Source organism: Archocentrus centrarchus, chromosome 13 (assembly GCF_007364275.1).
Source record: "Archocentrus centrarchus isolate MPI-CPG fArcCen1 chromosome 13, fArcCen1, whole genome shotgun sequence".
Lineage (NCBI taxonomy): Eukaryota > Metazoa > Chordata > Actinopteri > Cichliformes > Cichlidae > Archocentrus > Archocentrus centrarchus.
Window position 1 is genome coordinate 26,321,450 of NC_044358.1, and position 15,916 is coordinate 26,337,365.

General features: G+C 40.5%; 2 protein-coding genes across 2 annotated transcripts; both read right to left on the reverse strand.

Annotated features, from left to right (window-relative positions):
* Nucleotides 1–682: 682 nt before the first annotated feature.
* On the reverse strand, nt 683–5,576 carry LOC115790987 (serine/threonine-protein kinase SIK2-like). The gene is made up of 3 exons (XM_030745043.1): nt 5,023–5,576; nt 1,604–1,720; nt 683–810 (listed from the first exon to the last, which is right to left on the reverse strand). The coding sequence occupies exons 1-3, from the start codon at nt 5,158–5,160 to the stop codon at nt 712–714; spliced, it is 354 nt and encodes a 117-aa protein (XP_030600903.1). The 5' UTR covers nt 5,161–5,576; the 3' UTR covers nt 683–711.
* A 2,212-nt stretch (nt 5,577–7,788) lies between these two features.
* On the reverse strand, nt 7,789–15,600 carry LOC115790822 (chondrolectin-like). The gene is made up of 7 exons (XM_030744787.1): nt 15,368–15,600; nt 12,268–12,574; nt 11,845–11,996; nt 11,436–11,480; nt 8,900–8,977; nt 8,695–8,812; nt 7,789–8,516 (listed from the first exon to the last, which is right to left on the reverse strand). The coding sequence occupies exons 1-7, from the start codon at nt 15,438–15,440 to the stop codon at nt 8,189–8,191; spliced, it is 1,101 nt and encodes a 366-aa protein (XP_030600647.1). The 5' UTR covers nt 15,441–15,600; the 3' UTR covers nt 7,789–8,188.
* Nucleotides 15,601–15,916: the final 316 nt, after the last annotated feature.

Here is a 15,916-nt window from a genome sequence, read left to right on the forward strand (position 1 = left end):
TCAGATGTTTTCCAGATGGTACTGCATGATGGATCAAAATCTGACTTTTCTGCTTTCAGTTTGTTTTAGCAAATAAAAACTGACAAGGTGTTCCAGTGTTAAATAAATACAAAGTATTAAATAAATACAATGTATTTATTTACCATTGTAGTCCCATGAAGTAATAAAATCCAAGCAGTCAGTAAAAACTAGTTGTAAAACAAAGGTCAAATCTGATGGGCCCAAAAAATAGTTTGTGAAATTTCTGCCGCTGGCATCTTCATATAGTGTACAACACATACACAGATGAAAAAAGTGCAGTGAGCCAGTCAGTCATTAACTACGCTCTCGTATCTTTAACTGCAGTGGCAGGTTCTGCTAGCTCACAGTTGTTTGCTAATGCAATAGAAAATGACCTGGATTGGTCCTGCACTTTGATACCACTACTGCTTAAGGGCCTGAAAGAAGATCAGTGAGGAGCCGCAGCATGTTCTGCTCCACAAAACTGATCCGTGCAAATTCATGTGTGCAAATTCTAGGTCCCTTCAACAGCTGTCACACTGGATTCACACTACAATGCATATTGTACATGCATTGTGGTACACTCTCGCCCCTGCCATGTATTATTATATATATATTTTATTTTATTTTTATTTATTTATTTATTTATTTATTTATTTATTTTTTATTTAGTATAGTCCTTGGGGTTATAGTTCTTGTACAGCACTTTGGTCAACGTCGTTGTTTTAAATGTGCTTTATAAATAAACTTGACTTGACTTGACTTCACAAAGATAGTCTTTGACTTGAGATGTGGAAAAGAGCACGTATTCTTTGAAGAAAAGGGAAAAAAAAAAAAAAAAAAAAAAAAAAAAAAAAAAAAAAAAGATTATCAGCAGGCTCAGGATAACTTTTCTGGGTGAACAAAAATGACTCGTGTCCTCATCAATGTACATTTTCAACATTGTTTCCAAACCACAAATATTGACCACTGATGTTCTGTGAGACTGTTTGTACAGTTAGGGCTTGATTGATGATAAAGACCAACTCTCAGCACCCATTACAGCAGTTTACATTAGAAAATAACCAAGAACATGTGTGAATTTGGGCCTGCGTGATGAAGCTCTTAATACATTTCTTAAACTTTTTTGTAAACTGTTAAATTCCTGTTTAAATATATGCAGTACTTTCATTCTTCCAACATCACCACCACAATGTCAGTGAAAGATCACAAGGGGTTGGGATGGAACGAGTCAAAGAAAAAGTTAGATCTAAGCACTCAAGCCAAAAATAAATCTCCAGAAAAACTCTTGATCAAAGCTTGTCAAGTGGGAGACAAAAACAAAATTAAAAAAATACAGATCAGAAAAGAAGAAAATAAAAAAAATTAAACTACTTATCTTTACAAAACAACAACACAGGGGAATAAAAATTAAAAAATATTACCTTTGGGAGATTTTAAATAAATAATAACCTAAAAAAAAAAAATCATGATATGCTGTTGTCCAATCCAAAGCAGAAAGATGAACTCAGCACATCCAAAAAGATTAATCATTTAAGTCCCCATCTGGCATGCCGTGCACACAAAGGATGCTGCGGTACACACAACGAAGCCAGAGACTCACCTGGTAGAGCTTAATAATGTGGGGGTGGTCCAGCATTTTCATGATCTGAACTTCTCTGTAGGTCTTCTCCAGGTTGACAGCATCCAGCTGGGTCTTGTCGATGATCTTAATGGCCACCTGCAGAATCAAGCATCAACAACACAACTGTAAACAGTCAGTTTCTTAATAGCACACAATGGAGTCATTGTTACAGCACACCAGACTTTGATGGGCAATGACAAAGAGCTCCCCACATTCACACAAACACAAGTGCAGACAGGAATTTAATGTTCTCCAAGCAACAAAGACAGACGGCCTGCTCCTCTTCAGCTTTTTTTTTTTTTTCATCTAATGAGAAAACGGCACCGAAACCTTTGTAAACAATCTTCAAATAATGAAAAATTACATGGGAGATCCCACTGATGCATCCATCCGCTTTACTGGATATACACAAGACCACAATGACATGAACAAATGTAAATCACACACGCAAAACTTCTAACACTCTTGGCTTTGATTAACGATGTCCGGTAAGTATCAGGGCAACATGAACATCTTTCCTTCAGACTGTGTCATAAACAACATTTCATCAGAAGTGTTCCAAGCATCTGCGAGCCAAACTGAAAGAGCAAACAGGAGATCCCAGCTCTCAGCAATCACACCACCGTTAGACTAAGCTGGAAAACTCAGCGGACAACAGGAATAAGCGTATTGACTTATACAGTAGTGGGGCTTGAGCTGAAACATTAAGACTTTAGATATATTAACTGATCAACAGATTATTTATCTGAGGAATTCTGAGGAAAAATATCTGAATTAAGATTTTTATTTTTTTTTATTTTTTATTAAGAATTTCCAAGACTTGAGACTTTTTTTTCTTAGAATCCTGAAAAAAGAAAGGTAAACGAAAGTCAGAATTCTGGTCACTCTCTCAGAAATATAAATATTTCCTGGTTTTCCAAGTCTTCTATGACATAAAACTGAAAACCTTTAGCTTTTGGACTGTTCAGACAAAACAAGCCGTTTGAATGTGGCAGCACTGGGAATAGAACTACCGTCCCAAAAAGGCGAGGTAGGTTGCAGAGCCCTGTCGTTTGAGGGTTTATCTGAGGGCAAAAGAATACTGTTTGACACTGGATTTTCCTCTGGAAACTTATCACATGCATTTTGTCTGTGGCGTGACGATCAGATAAACAGCAGATCTTTTTCACATTATAAAAAATTGTCACCAGGAATGTGCAATTGCAGTGACTGGCTTGCACAGTGCACTGCCCGCTGATGTAACAGTGTTTTGAAACAACAGTTGAATCAAGTGTGTGTTCTGCTAGATGAACCTGCATTTTTGTATTTTCAAAGGAAATGTAATGCTTTGACTCATGTGGCGATGAGTTAATGTTAACTTTAAAGACAAATCTGTAACTCATTTTGACCTGCTTTAACATATTAATAGTTAGCACTTACAGATGAGTAGTAATGGGTGTTTTGATAGGTTTAACGCTCTCTATTACCATCTCCCTATCTAGATACAGACAGGTGTGCAATTCAGGATTAAATCCTAGAAAGGAATCCAGATCTTTTAATGGCACTCCAGCTACCTGTGCAGACCCTTAGGGCACAAGATTCAAAGCCTTTGTTCTGCTGCAGAGGGACAGCAGGGTATCTAACATGAAAAGATCTGTGCTAGCTGATTACATTGTCAACAAAACTAAACCCACACACACCACAAGCCATCTTGTGAACTGTGCTGGCACAAGGTCATTTGAGGACAATGAGTTAAGGGGGAATTTAACATATACAATGCAAGAAATGATGACCCTATAATTAGATATGGATAGATGTACTACCTCCTGAGCTGGCAGACTAGACCACATGGGAATGGTCCAGCACTATGTAAACCCACAAACTGCAATATGTACTTAATGGGATGAAAGGGTCAGTATAACATGCAGGGTCCATGCATACTGTAGAAAAAGTAGGTTATTCACACATAGATAACACTGACCAGGAATATGCCCATCGTCACACCACATCTGCTGTTTCATGTGTCAGGACACTGGTTTTCTTTACACTGATGCACTTGTGGCAGGGCAAATTCTCTAGGCAGATGGCATCACATAAGTTGATAACCTGCCTCTCCAGCTGACCTTGGCCACTGTATTAAAAAAACAAAAAAAAAAAAAAAAAAAAAAACCCAACAGTCTGGCTCTGGCAGTGGGCCTGGCAGAGCCAGGCAACTGCAGTTGCTCTCTGACCATCGCTGAGTGACCTCTACCAAGTCCAGCCTAAAAACACCCAATGAGAAGCATGTTTTCATTCATCTTTAATACCACTCCAGCGGAGGGAGAAGTGCAGTTGCTTAGTGAAATTAAAACCTGCATCCACAGAGCTGTTGTTACACGGTGCAGATTACCTAGCTAGACTAACGCTGTGCCACTAACATGATAAGAGCCCAAAGAGCCATTTTGTTGCCTTGTTATTCATTAAACCTACCAAGGGTCTTGCTTGAATGATGTAAATCTTTGTCTTTTCTGTACAGTGTAATCAGTTGGAAGCTCCAGAGATCAAAGTGTGCAACAGCTCTCCAGGCTTATCACCGCACATAACACAACCTTATTTATTTTTTTCCCCCTAACTGAACACTCTTTACAGCAAATTCCTTGTGTCTCTGTCATTACAGCTGAAAGTCATGGCACTCCGTGGTACTGGTTGAGAATGGCCCTTCTGCACAAAGCTGACATAAAACCAGAAGTAAACTCAGACAAACCCAAGCCCTGTTCCCTCTGCGCTCATGCTGCATCGCCTCAGAGTGTGCAGTGTTTGTAATATCACTCCGAGCTACGTGAAGACCCCCTTTAAAAAGCAGAGTCTGCAAGCATGCGTGCAAAACACTTTGCTTTCCAATTACAGACTATGGCTGGTATACCCCTGCTCATCACAAAGCTCCAGGCACTGCTGGGACAAGAAACAACTAAATCACATTATTACCTGAATTACATAAGGGGACCGCCGACCCATGCTGCACGCCCCAGATACACCATCCATACTCTTGAGTTGGTACACTGTGGTACCGTCTGGGTCGGTAACCAAAGGGGTGCATGTATAAAATAATAAAGAATGCATGTTTACAGTTTGTGTTTCCCAGCAGCACTGGTGGTCAGACCTTTTTACTGGCAGTGATGTCAGCTGAGAGGGGTGAACGTGCAGTCATTCACTGCTCCCGTACCTGCAGCTTTCAGGCACACCAGCTGTTGCTCGCGCTGGAGCAGTCGAGTGGCCGGTAGTTATCTGATCCAAGATGTATTTAGTGCACGATGTGGAGAGCAATTCGGTATCTGCTGAGAATATCTAGGGTGTCAACTAGTGCATAAAAAGTTATGTAACTCCGCTAAAACAGTAGCATAAGTTAGCTTTCAGGCTAACTAGTTTGCCGACAGACTCACCTCCGTCTTGGTTATGCGGTGGCGGGCCAGCTTCACGACCGCGAAATTGCCCTTTCCTAAAGTGCGCTCGATGTCGTAGAAGCCCACTCGGCCCGGACCCCGGATCAGCGGTTTTTGGACACTGTCAGCCATGACCATGCTGTTCTAAAATGGGACTGTTTGTGGAAGAGTAGGAGGTAGCCAGACGTGCGGGGACACACGAGGGGCAGACTCGGGCTTACTTGAGCAGCTCGAGATAAAGACGAAAGGAAAACAAACCGCCCGCCGTTACCGCCGCCGCTGTTGCTGCCGCTGCCGCTGCCGCCGCTCGAAGCGTGTCCATTAAAAATACACAAAGTTGATTTCTGTGTCGCCCTGCCAGCTTGAACGCCACTGTGGCGACACTCTCCGCTAGTGTGGCGATACGACGCTGGCCATTTGCTGAGCCCGCGGGCTGTCACACCACGTTCTCCAATACAATAGAGCTATAATATTTCGGCTTGAGGCACCTCTATCGGCTAGAGAACACACGAGTTGACTTGCAAAGAGGCATCATGTTCTCCGGTTGACGTGCATTGACGTCAAAGCCATGGGGGTATTTGTACAGGGGGCGGGGCCACCGAGCCGCTCCACACTTCAGTGCCAATTGGTTGCCAAGACAACCAGACCCACCTCTTACGTCAACCGGTAAAATTGCTATTCTGAAATCTGTTTGCTCGCCTGCCCTCCTTGATTGCGCGCATAGGTAACTTTGAAGTTTTTGCCCTGCAGGTGTTTTATAGGCTTCTGTCGGCTGCGAGTGAAAAATGCAGGGGAGAGGGGCTAAAAGCATTCTGAACCAGCCTGAAACTTGCTACTTGTACTTGGTTAAAGTGGGCTCTGCAAAAAAAAAAAAGATTAGGCAACAAACAAAAACAAAACAACAAACCCCGACTTGTTTTATTTAAATTAAAAAAAAAAATGAAAAAGAAATCCTTGAATCCCCAGCATTTCTGCTTCAAACAATATAAACCAGATAAATGCATAGCTGCGACGTGCATTACTAATCTATAACATTATATAATGGAACATGCAGAACCCCAGACATTTTATCAGCCACAGAGAAACTTTTGTCAGCTACATGACAGCACCATCTGTTGGCAAAAATAGAAAACTGAAACCAGGCTCCATATTTTCCTTTCAAGTGCTGCTCTCAGTACAGTGGTTGACTGACTGCACTTCATTCACTCAAACAATGCCCTGCACTCACACACAGAAACACATTTTAATATATACATATATTTATTAAATAGAGAACGCAACCATAATATGTGAAACATCAGGAATAGGATCCAACTTCATGTCTGAATTGCAGCACAGATCTACACTCGGCAGTGCTTCTCGTAATGGTATGTAGTGACAGTCAAACAGAGAACAGTGGATTGCTAAGTAGGCAGGCAGGCAGCGCAGTGCTCTGAAGGCCTCCGCTGTCACGCATAGACTTCCTGAATGTAAGAGTTCCAGATGTGCTTTTGGCATTTCCTGTCTAACATTCTCCAAGAACACACTCAGCCTCTCCTTACTGGGCTTGCTTCATCTTTCCAAGACACCGATCCAACACCCACTCAGTGCACATTCAGAAATAACACAGGCATTTGTATATGTAATGCAAAGAGTGATTTTTAAATTTACAAGAAAATGCACGTTTTGATGAATGGTGTGATATATTCTAAACTGGCCTCACCAAAAATCAAATAAATAAAAGTTTCTGTACTGCCAGATCAGTGAGAAGGTCGAACCTCTCACCCAATCAGGTGGAGTCAGGAAACCACACAACTTTGAGGTTTATTTTGGCCAGTGCAGTTCTGCCATCAGTGTTTCCTTGCGTTCTCTGCTGGTCTCTGACATCAGAGACCAAACGGGAAGCCTTACACAGGGATGACACCACAGTTCAAGTTTAGAGAAAAGGTCAACACATATCCTGAGCTTGACATCTTCTTCACAGCAGCAAGTCAACAGCAAGCCTTCTTGGTCTCATGACTCTTCATATCTGGTGACATTATTTATTTATTTATTTATTTTTTAAAAAGGGCTGAGTATTTTATGTGATTGTTTAGAAAATGAGTGACCCTGTGTGGATGCAACATCAGCAGGATTAGGCTATTTGCATAATCTGTTATGTCAGATTCAGCAGCACTGCTGCACCACCAAGCTGACCTGAACTATTAATGCTTCGCTGGTTTCATTAATGCCCCCCAAACCTCTCAAACCTTTAGTGCTGCTTTAATATTACATAATTGGTTAGAGGCGAAGGCTTAAACTGAACAAAGGAAATAAGCAGGTTCAAAAATGTTATTTTCTTTGAGTTCAAACATAAAAAAACATTACTCAAAGGCAGTTCCTTTGCTTGGAGGTGTCAACCTGTGCAGAGTCAGACACATAATGAATGTTGACTATGGGATAAACTCTGCATTGAAGATTTGTGCATTTTCCCCAGAGGATAAACAGACTAATGTCTTTAATATTCCACTCTTCAGTATCTTCACCCAGTTGTCATTTATCTTGTGAAATATTGGAACCCTTATGACATGAATTAGCATCGTAACCTTGCAGTTTCCAGTTTATGCCTTCCAATGAATGCAAGTACCACTATAAAGTTAGTGGATTACACTTAGGGTCTCAACATCTGTTGGGTGGATTACCATGAAATTGTGTGCACGCATTTATGCCCTCTTCAGAATCACTTTCACGATCCTTCATCTAGTCCCTTTCTTTTACAATCAGATTCTATTAGCTTCAGCTTTATTTAGTGTGTAGAACTAGTCTGCAATTTTGGGCATCCATACTACGATGGTGAACATGGAAAACAATGTACCTGCTGCACGTTATGTTGTCAGCGGCCTTTCTTGGCATGTTAGCATGGTGATTCATGGAGCTAACAATGCCACTAGTATGGCTATAACACATTTTATTTTAAACATCAGAAAAATATAAACATATGCAGAAGAATATGAAGTCATTGGAGTTGACAAAACTTTGAGAATCCCTGGTTTATGAAATACACTGATTTGTAGTCAAAGTATGTCGAGCATGTAGCACTGGAAATCTAGTGAAACCTGTGCAGAAAAGGCCAAGCTGTTCAGAAATCCCCCATCACACAGGTAACTGTAGTCTGTCTGAGGCTGAAGGACATGTGTAGACACCAATGTTATCCATAGATCTCGTTTTCCACCCATCCAGTCTGACTGCGGCAGCGCCGGCTTTGAGCTCTACAGGGCTCATAGATGTCATTGGTCACAAAGCCGCTCTCATTGTCCACACATGACACATTCTCATAATCGTTATACTGCGAGTCATGGGATGGAGCACAGGAGTACTTTGTCATGATTTCTGCTGATATCCTGCTGTCCAGAGCAGTGTGAGGCAGTTTGGTAATGTCACTGTAGGCATAAGGTCCTTGCACAGGGCAAGATGAAGCTGTTGTTACGACCCACTGTTTTGATCTGCTGGGATAGCTTTCTGTTTCTGTCTTCCTCCTGAATATGAGAGAACACCAAAGTTAAAATCATGACCCACTAAATTTTGTAATGCAAAACTTTCAACAGCAATATAAATAAATGCGTTATGCACAGAAATACCCTTCTTCTTATGCACAGTGGGTCACAATGATATAATCATATGCACTTTTATTACTCTTATAGCTTTCAGTTTTACCTCTTAGCATGTTGTTTGTAGCAAAAGAAACCAGCAACTGCAAACAACAGCAACAGTAGCACAGGGATTGTCGCATAAAGGATGTAGGAAACATACAGGGTGTTGTTGGAGAATGATACTGCGAAGAAAAGAACATCAGTTGTGACACAATGGTTTTCAGTTTCCCAAAACATAGCGCGCTGAGTATCAGTATTTCCTTTCTTACCTGATGATTCAGGTAGTCCTATTTTTATCCTGTCATTACTTTCCGTGGTTGAAAATATGTTTGGAATCAAAGATGATACTAAAGAAACCAGAAAACAAATTAACAGGTAAATGTGAAAAATATTGTAAATTATTTGAGTAGTTCATAATTTAGCTTTTTTTTTAAAAAATGTTATCACATAATTAATGATTTTAGTTAAATTCATTACAGATAAAAAATAACTAGTTAATCAAATAATGCATTTTATATCTGTATGAGTCCTGTAGAAAAAGTGTTTCATAGACATAAGACACACATTTCAAACTCCATTTGTTATGATGACATATTTTATGGTGACAAAGACTAATAAAGACAGGGATCATACACCAGTGCTGAGAAGGCTTGAGCAACCACACCCTGCTACTTTGGAGAAATTATTGCAAATAATGTAGTTTAACCCAATGTCTTAAAAAAAAAAAACTTTCCGGGGTAGTAGATGCAATGCATAAACAAACTAAATATCAAGGATACTTAACTGCTACAAAAGTAAGGCATTTGCAAGAATCCATCAAAACTCCATTATTTGCTATCTAGGCACTGGAGCCTATCCCCGCTGTCACAGGGTGAGAGGTGGGGAACAGGTCTGTCACAAGGCTAACACAGACACAGGCAATCATTCATGTTCACAATCTGGCCTACAGCCAATTTAGAATCACCAACCTAACACGCATGTCTTTTTACTGTGCGAGGAAGCTGAAAGCTGGAGTACCCAGAGAGTACCCATGCTGGCACAGAGAAAACATGCAAACTCCACACAGAAAGGCCGCAGCCAGCCAGTGGATTTGAACCTATTATTAAACACTGCACCACTGTGCCACCAAACCACCTGCAGCAGTATCTAGTAGGCATAAAAAGAGCCATATAATCAGTACTCAGAGCTGCAGTGAGGCCATGGCTGGTGCACTACTTGAACAGTTTTGCTCTGAGAAATAGAAATATGCTTCAGACTTGGCACATGGGTTAGTAAAGGAAAGTTTTCCAAGACCGCTCAGACAGTGTGAACAACAATACATAACGTCAACGGCGATGGACAGCATCCAAACTAAAACAAGCAAACAAAAAAAAAAACAACCTTCTTTGTGTTTTAGCACAAATCAGCAAGCTCAAACGTTGCTGAAGAACATGAAAATAAACGGAATTAATCTTGGGTGCATGTTATTTGTTCAGGTGAGATCACAATAACATTTTCCAGCACCAGATGGGATTCAGCATGTTCAGCATGAACTTGGCCAGGAATAACGCAGTGAATGCATAATTTTGACAGTGACAATGACAAAGCTGGGAGTGAGTGTGACGATATACAGTAGAGCTGCACGAGTGCACAAGGCGTTCTGGATATGACGTTTTAATTCAATTCAATTTAGTTCAATTCAGTGTTATTTATATAGCACCAAATCACAACAACAGTCACCTCAAGGCACTTTATATTATAAGGTAAAGACCCTGCAATAATACAGAGAAACCCTCCAAAAACCAAAATGACTCCTTATGAACAAGCACTTCGTGATAGTGGGAAGGAAAAACTCCCCTTTAACAGGAAGAAACCTCCAGGGAGGGTTCAGTGTAACCTGATCCAGCCCTAACTATGAACTTTATCAAAAAAGGAAAGTTTTAAGCCCAATCTTAAAAACTAGAGAGGGTGTCTGTCTCCTGAATCCAAGCTGGGAGCTGGTTGTACAGAAGAGGAGCCTGAAAGCTGAAGGCTCTGCCTCCCATTCTACTTTTAAATACCCTAGGAACCACAAGTAAGCCAGCAGTCTGAGAGTGAAGTGCTCTATTGGGATAATACAGCACTATGAGGTCTTTAAGATAAGATAGGGCCTGATTATTTAAGACCTTGTATGTGAAGAGAAGGATTTTAAATTTGATTCCAGATTTAACAGGGAGCCAATGAAGAGAGGCCAATATGGGAAAAAATATGCTCTTGCTTTCTAGTCCCTGTCAGCACTCTCTCTGCAGCATTTATAGATGCAGCAAGGCAACATCAGTGCCTGCGGTTTTTTGAAAACACTGGCTGACAAGATCGCTGACAGTCGCCCGATACCTGGAATAAAAGGAATATTCCAGCATGATAAGCACATATTCACACAAGAGTTTCTAAAGAGGAAAGAAGTAAAATCTCTATGACCTTGCTGGCTGATCTGAAGCCAACCAAACACCTTTTGATTCAGTTTTTCGCAGAACATTTCTCCAGAAATGCATCCAGCACTGATATCTCACATAGCAGTTGGGACACACTGTATGTGATCAAATATGTTGTGCACATTTTAATTAAGCATTAATTCTTGTTTTGTTAAACTCAAGAGTTTGACATTTGTTTTCCAATAACTTTCCTTATAAGGGAATTACAACCTACCTATGCAGGAATGCACCGCATATTTCCTGCAGACATTACTTGCAGATTATAAAAATAGAAACCTTTAAATAAAAGGAAGTAAACATGAGAACAAAAGTGATCAGAAATTGCGAAAAATCATGCATGAACGCTGCGCTGTACCTGCATATGCTGTGTTTCTGTCCTCAGTAAAAACTGGTACTTTTTCTGTAAAACATGGAAGTAAATTACGGTTATTCAGAGGAAGATAGTTACATGGGTGAGGCTGCTAAAACTTGCTTTATACAAAGAAGTGAGTCATTTTTCCCTTTTCATGTAATCAGTTCATTGAAAAATGAATATTTGAGAAGCTGTATTTTAATATCAGATGTGAGGGAAAAGAGCATGAAAACTCTACCGATCTATCTAGGTCTTGGCAGAAGTGGATACACTGCAATAATGATCTCTAAAAGATACAATTCTGCTTTGTGTAGCTTTAAGAACTAAAGAAAAATCAAGAGTACCAAATCTCAACATTTTACAGCTCTGCTAAACCAGATCCATCACTAGTGTCTGTGAGGTACCAGCCCACCTTCCGGGTATTTGCAGACAAAGTTGTTCTTGGAGCTGCAGTAGTCATCATTCCACTGGAACAGGAAACGACCCTCAGGTATTGAGGAGGGCTGGTGATACAAAACCACGCACATTTCCTTACCGCACGATGGCTCATCCCAGTGCCAATTCCTATGACAAATAACATTCACAAGTTTAGATGATTTTCATTTATTTCTATCTCATTCCCAAATTCTTGCAAAAGACATTTGGCATTCCTTCGCTCCCACACAAACATCACCTAAATCCAATAGTTTTTTTTTTTTAAGTCACAACTGAATATGGCTTTTTTCCTTCCATGTACAGTACACTGTGTCTCAGGGGGCCACTCATACTGCTTTCACAGATGCAGCTGAAACATTTATACATACAGATGAAAATATTTTAAAACAATGAGACAAACCTGAACTTGGCCTTGCTTCCATCAAGCCAGTAATACTGTGAGGGGCAACCTGGGCTTGTTGTCCCGGCAGTGTAATGTTGTGGGTTGCGGCGGAGCCCGATCCAGAAGTCGCCATCACCAGCCCCCAGCTTTTGTATGTACCTCTCTATCAGTCGCTGCTCGCTTTCCGTCTCAATGCTCAGCAGCTCGCCTCCGTCCAACCTGCAGGCCTGTCTGGCATCCTCAAAGGTCAGCCTTCGCCTGCTGTCGTGGATGTAGGACGCCTTGTAACATGGGCGCTGTGTCCCGCTCCGACATATTCTTTGGCCTGGATACCAATGGGAGTATTGAGGAGAAAACAAGATGATAAATGCAGGGTTTTTGTTTTCTGAACTCTTCCTGTGGTATCCATGTGGCAGGAAGATTTTTTAGCAACCTACAGTGTCACGGAAAAAATAGGAACCAGAATGTTTGGGTTGCATTGCCAAATTCTTTCCACTGCAATGTGGGCAGAGTCAACCAGATGGTACTGATATTTATACCTTAAAAAGTTTTCTTTTTTCTACACAAGTCTCAGGCCAGTAAATATAATTTTGTTTTCTCATTTTTCACATATAAAACAAATACAGATATGTTAGCTGAGTATTGGGTGTATTAACGGAAAGTGGGGACAGATACAACAGGTCTTATTATTCCACTCAAAAACATTACAGGGTGATGACACTCATACTGAAAATGTTTAATGAGACCCCCCCCCATACCAGCTAAACAGCAGTTTCAACATTAGCCACTGCATTTACTGGGAAAAAAAAAACAAAAAAAACTTGCTGCCTCAACCCTTTGTATGATTGAGTTCAGATATAGTTAAAATCAGTGTTTTGCTGCCTTCCACATGCCATGTTCAGCATCTGTCAAACTTAGTGTGGCAAGCTGGTGCATGACACTTTGACATGGAAGACAGCAAGGCAACTATATCAAAGCAGTTCTCACAATAATACTTCAAGTTAGTTAGGTTTGGGACAATTTTTTCTTTTGTATAGAAAGACAAAATATAGTATAAGACCACGACAGGCTATTATGTTAAAATGAACAACTGAATCTATTGTGTTATAGGAAAAGTGGTATATGGTTGCATATACTTTCTTATGAACAAAGGAAAGCTGAAACACAGCAAAGTTGTGGTTCACGTTTGCTGCAGTGCAAGGTTGCTGTAGCTAAAACTAAAGACTAAACCATTTTAGTTCACTGAAGTCAAACTAAAAACAAAACGCGAAGTGAATTCTTACCGTATGCTGATAAATCTAACGCAAATAAAATAAAAATATACAGAAAATGTCTTCAGCAGGATCTGCAAGGTAACTCAAGATCCATAACAAAGTCATTGATATTTGATAAATATAATTAATTAATAGTAATTATATAATTACTATTACTGTACAAATAATGTTAAAATATTATTTTAAATCCAACCAAATTTTCAGAATTGTTATGCCTATTTAGACAAAAAAAAAAAGAATTAGTAAAATTTAATGTTTCATCATGGTGCAAATGTCCCTTGAGACTAGGTCAGCTGCATCATCAGACTTTTTCCATTCAAATCAAGATAGTGAGTCCTACATCATATACACTAACTCAACACTTCATTAGACACACCTTGCTGGTACCAGGGTGCACCCCTTTTGCTTTCAGAACTGCCTTAATTCTTCAAGGCACAGGTAACACTGTGGTCATGAAAGGATGGACATGGTCAGCAACAATAAGGGGCCCAAAGTGAGCCAAGAAAATATCCCCACACCGTTACACCACAGCCTGAACTGTTGATACAAGGCAGGATTAATCCATGATTTTATGGTGTTTACACCAAATTCTGACCCTACCATCCAAATGTCACAGCAGAAATCAAGACTCTTTGGTGACCCCATGCAAATAGTAGCCTGCATTTCCTCTTCTTAGCTGACAGGAGTGACACCCGGTGTGGTCTTCTGCTGCTGCAGCCCATCTGCTTCAAGCTTTGATGTGTTGTGTGTTTAGGGGAGCTCTTCTGCATACCTTGCTCGTAAAGAGGGTTTTTTTTTTGAGTTACTGCTGCTTTCCTATCAAATCAAAGCAGTCTGGCCATTCTCCTCTGGCAAGGCATGTTTACACAGAGAAGGGCTGTTCACTGGATATTTTCTTTTTCAGACCATTCTCTGTAAACATATCTACATACCTAAGTGCACTGAATTGCTGCCATGTGAGTGGCTGATGAGATATTTAGCTCATTAAGTAGCTGAACAGGTGTACCTAACAAAGTGACCAGTGAGTGTAAAATCATCTGGGTATTTTTGAAATTTATTTATCTATTTATTTTTTTTTCTAATTTAACCTTTATTTAACCAGGAAATCTCTTGAGATTAAAATCCCTTTTTTTTTTCAAGAGGAAACTGGCTAAGATTATGAGGCACACAGCAAACAGATCTAAGTTTAATATATCAACATTTGGTTAGTCTAGAAGTAACTCAAACAGTCTCTGAGTGATCGAGAGAAAGGCAAAGTTGCAACTGTCCCTAGTCTCTTCAACTTTTCACAGTAAACTGATCCTGGCTGGCTAAAAGCACTGATTGCACATCGGTTCTGTGTAGCCTGGGAGAGACAACAGAGCCAGCCGTGGCCTCAAAGTGACTCGCCAATAGGTTTCAAGCTGAGATTGTGAAGTGAAAAGGCAGACTATAGGGATTTGCATTATGTTGGTGTAGTTATGGCACATAATGCTGCTGTTTAGGCCTATAGTTAGTAGTATTATTGCATCCGATTAGTCCTATCGGTGCGCATTAAAGGTGCTAATTTATGTGACTTTCTCACTCTGAGTTCATCCACCACATCCCGTGCCGCTGTGCTGTGACTGCTGTTTATCATTATATTGCGCACTCTGTGGACACATTTTTCCAGCGGCTCTGGTTTCAGCCCCGTTATCATACACAATGACAACAACAACAACACAAATGCAAGTTATGATCGTGCGTAGAGCTGCATGCAGACATTATCGAAGTCATGGCGTACCTCGGAAATAAAACGCATTTCGATTACACCCTCGCAAAGTTGTTAAAACGGGGAGTTTTCCCTCTTCCGAAGAAATTCTTACCATTTAGTTTAGAAGCGGATCCAGGGTGGAAAAAAACGGCTATAACGGTGCCAAACAGCTTCATAAAATCCATCTCTACATGTTCACCCAGTCTGCTGTAATCTTAAATAAAGTGTGAAGTAGTGAGTTGGGATATGAGCTTGAGCTTCAGACCCCCGTGGTAAACACAGTGATGACAGAAGGAGCAGCAGAATAGTCTATTCAGTCTAAAAGTGGGTCGTCTGCTGAAGGCGTGCATATGCTGTCTGCTTAGACGGAAAAAAAAAAAAAAAACTCAGGAGGGAGATGGACCGAGATTTTTGCTCAGAAAGAAAAAGTATAGCAAGAGAAAAAATACTATTGGTGTCCCTTTTAGCTGTAACCACTGAGGTACAAGTCTGTGCAGTTCTAAATGAACCATCCATATCTCATTTCATATATAGTAACGCCACAGTAGGATGAATAGAGCTCTTTGTGCATATCATGCGCGTTGTGTTAAAACTGCTAATGAGTATCTTTCATTCTTCCTGGCTGAATGCCGTGTCTGGGGAAAAACAGCTCAGAGGGGAA

Coding starts and splice junctions, on each gene's coding strand:
- LOC115790987 (XM_030745043.1), bottom strand. CDS start 5,160: ATGGTCATGGCTGACAGTGTCCAAAAACCGCTGATCCGGGGTCCGGGC. Junction 1,721..5,022: donor ACCGCATAACCAAGACGGAG/GTGAGTCTGTCG, acceptor TTGATTCTGCAG/GTGGCCATTAAGATCATCGA. Junction 811..1,603: donor ACATTATTAAGCTCTACCAG/GTGAGTCTCTGG, acceptor TTTTCTTCAAAG/AATACGTGCTCTTTTCCACA.
- LOC115790822 (XM_030744787.1), bottom strand. CDS start 15,440: ATGGATTTTATGAAGCTGTTTGGCACCGTTATAGCCGTTTTTTTCCAC. Junction 11,481..11,844: donor TGTCTGCAAATACCCGGAAG/GTGGGCTGGTAC, acceptor CATGTTTTACAG/AAAAAGTACCAGTTTTTACT. Junction 8,978..11,435: donor CAGAAACACAGCATATGCAG/GTACAGCGCAGC, acceptor TGGTTTCTTTAG/TATCATCTTTGATTCCAAAC.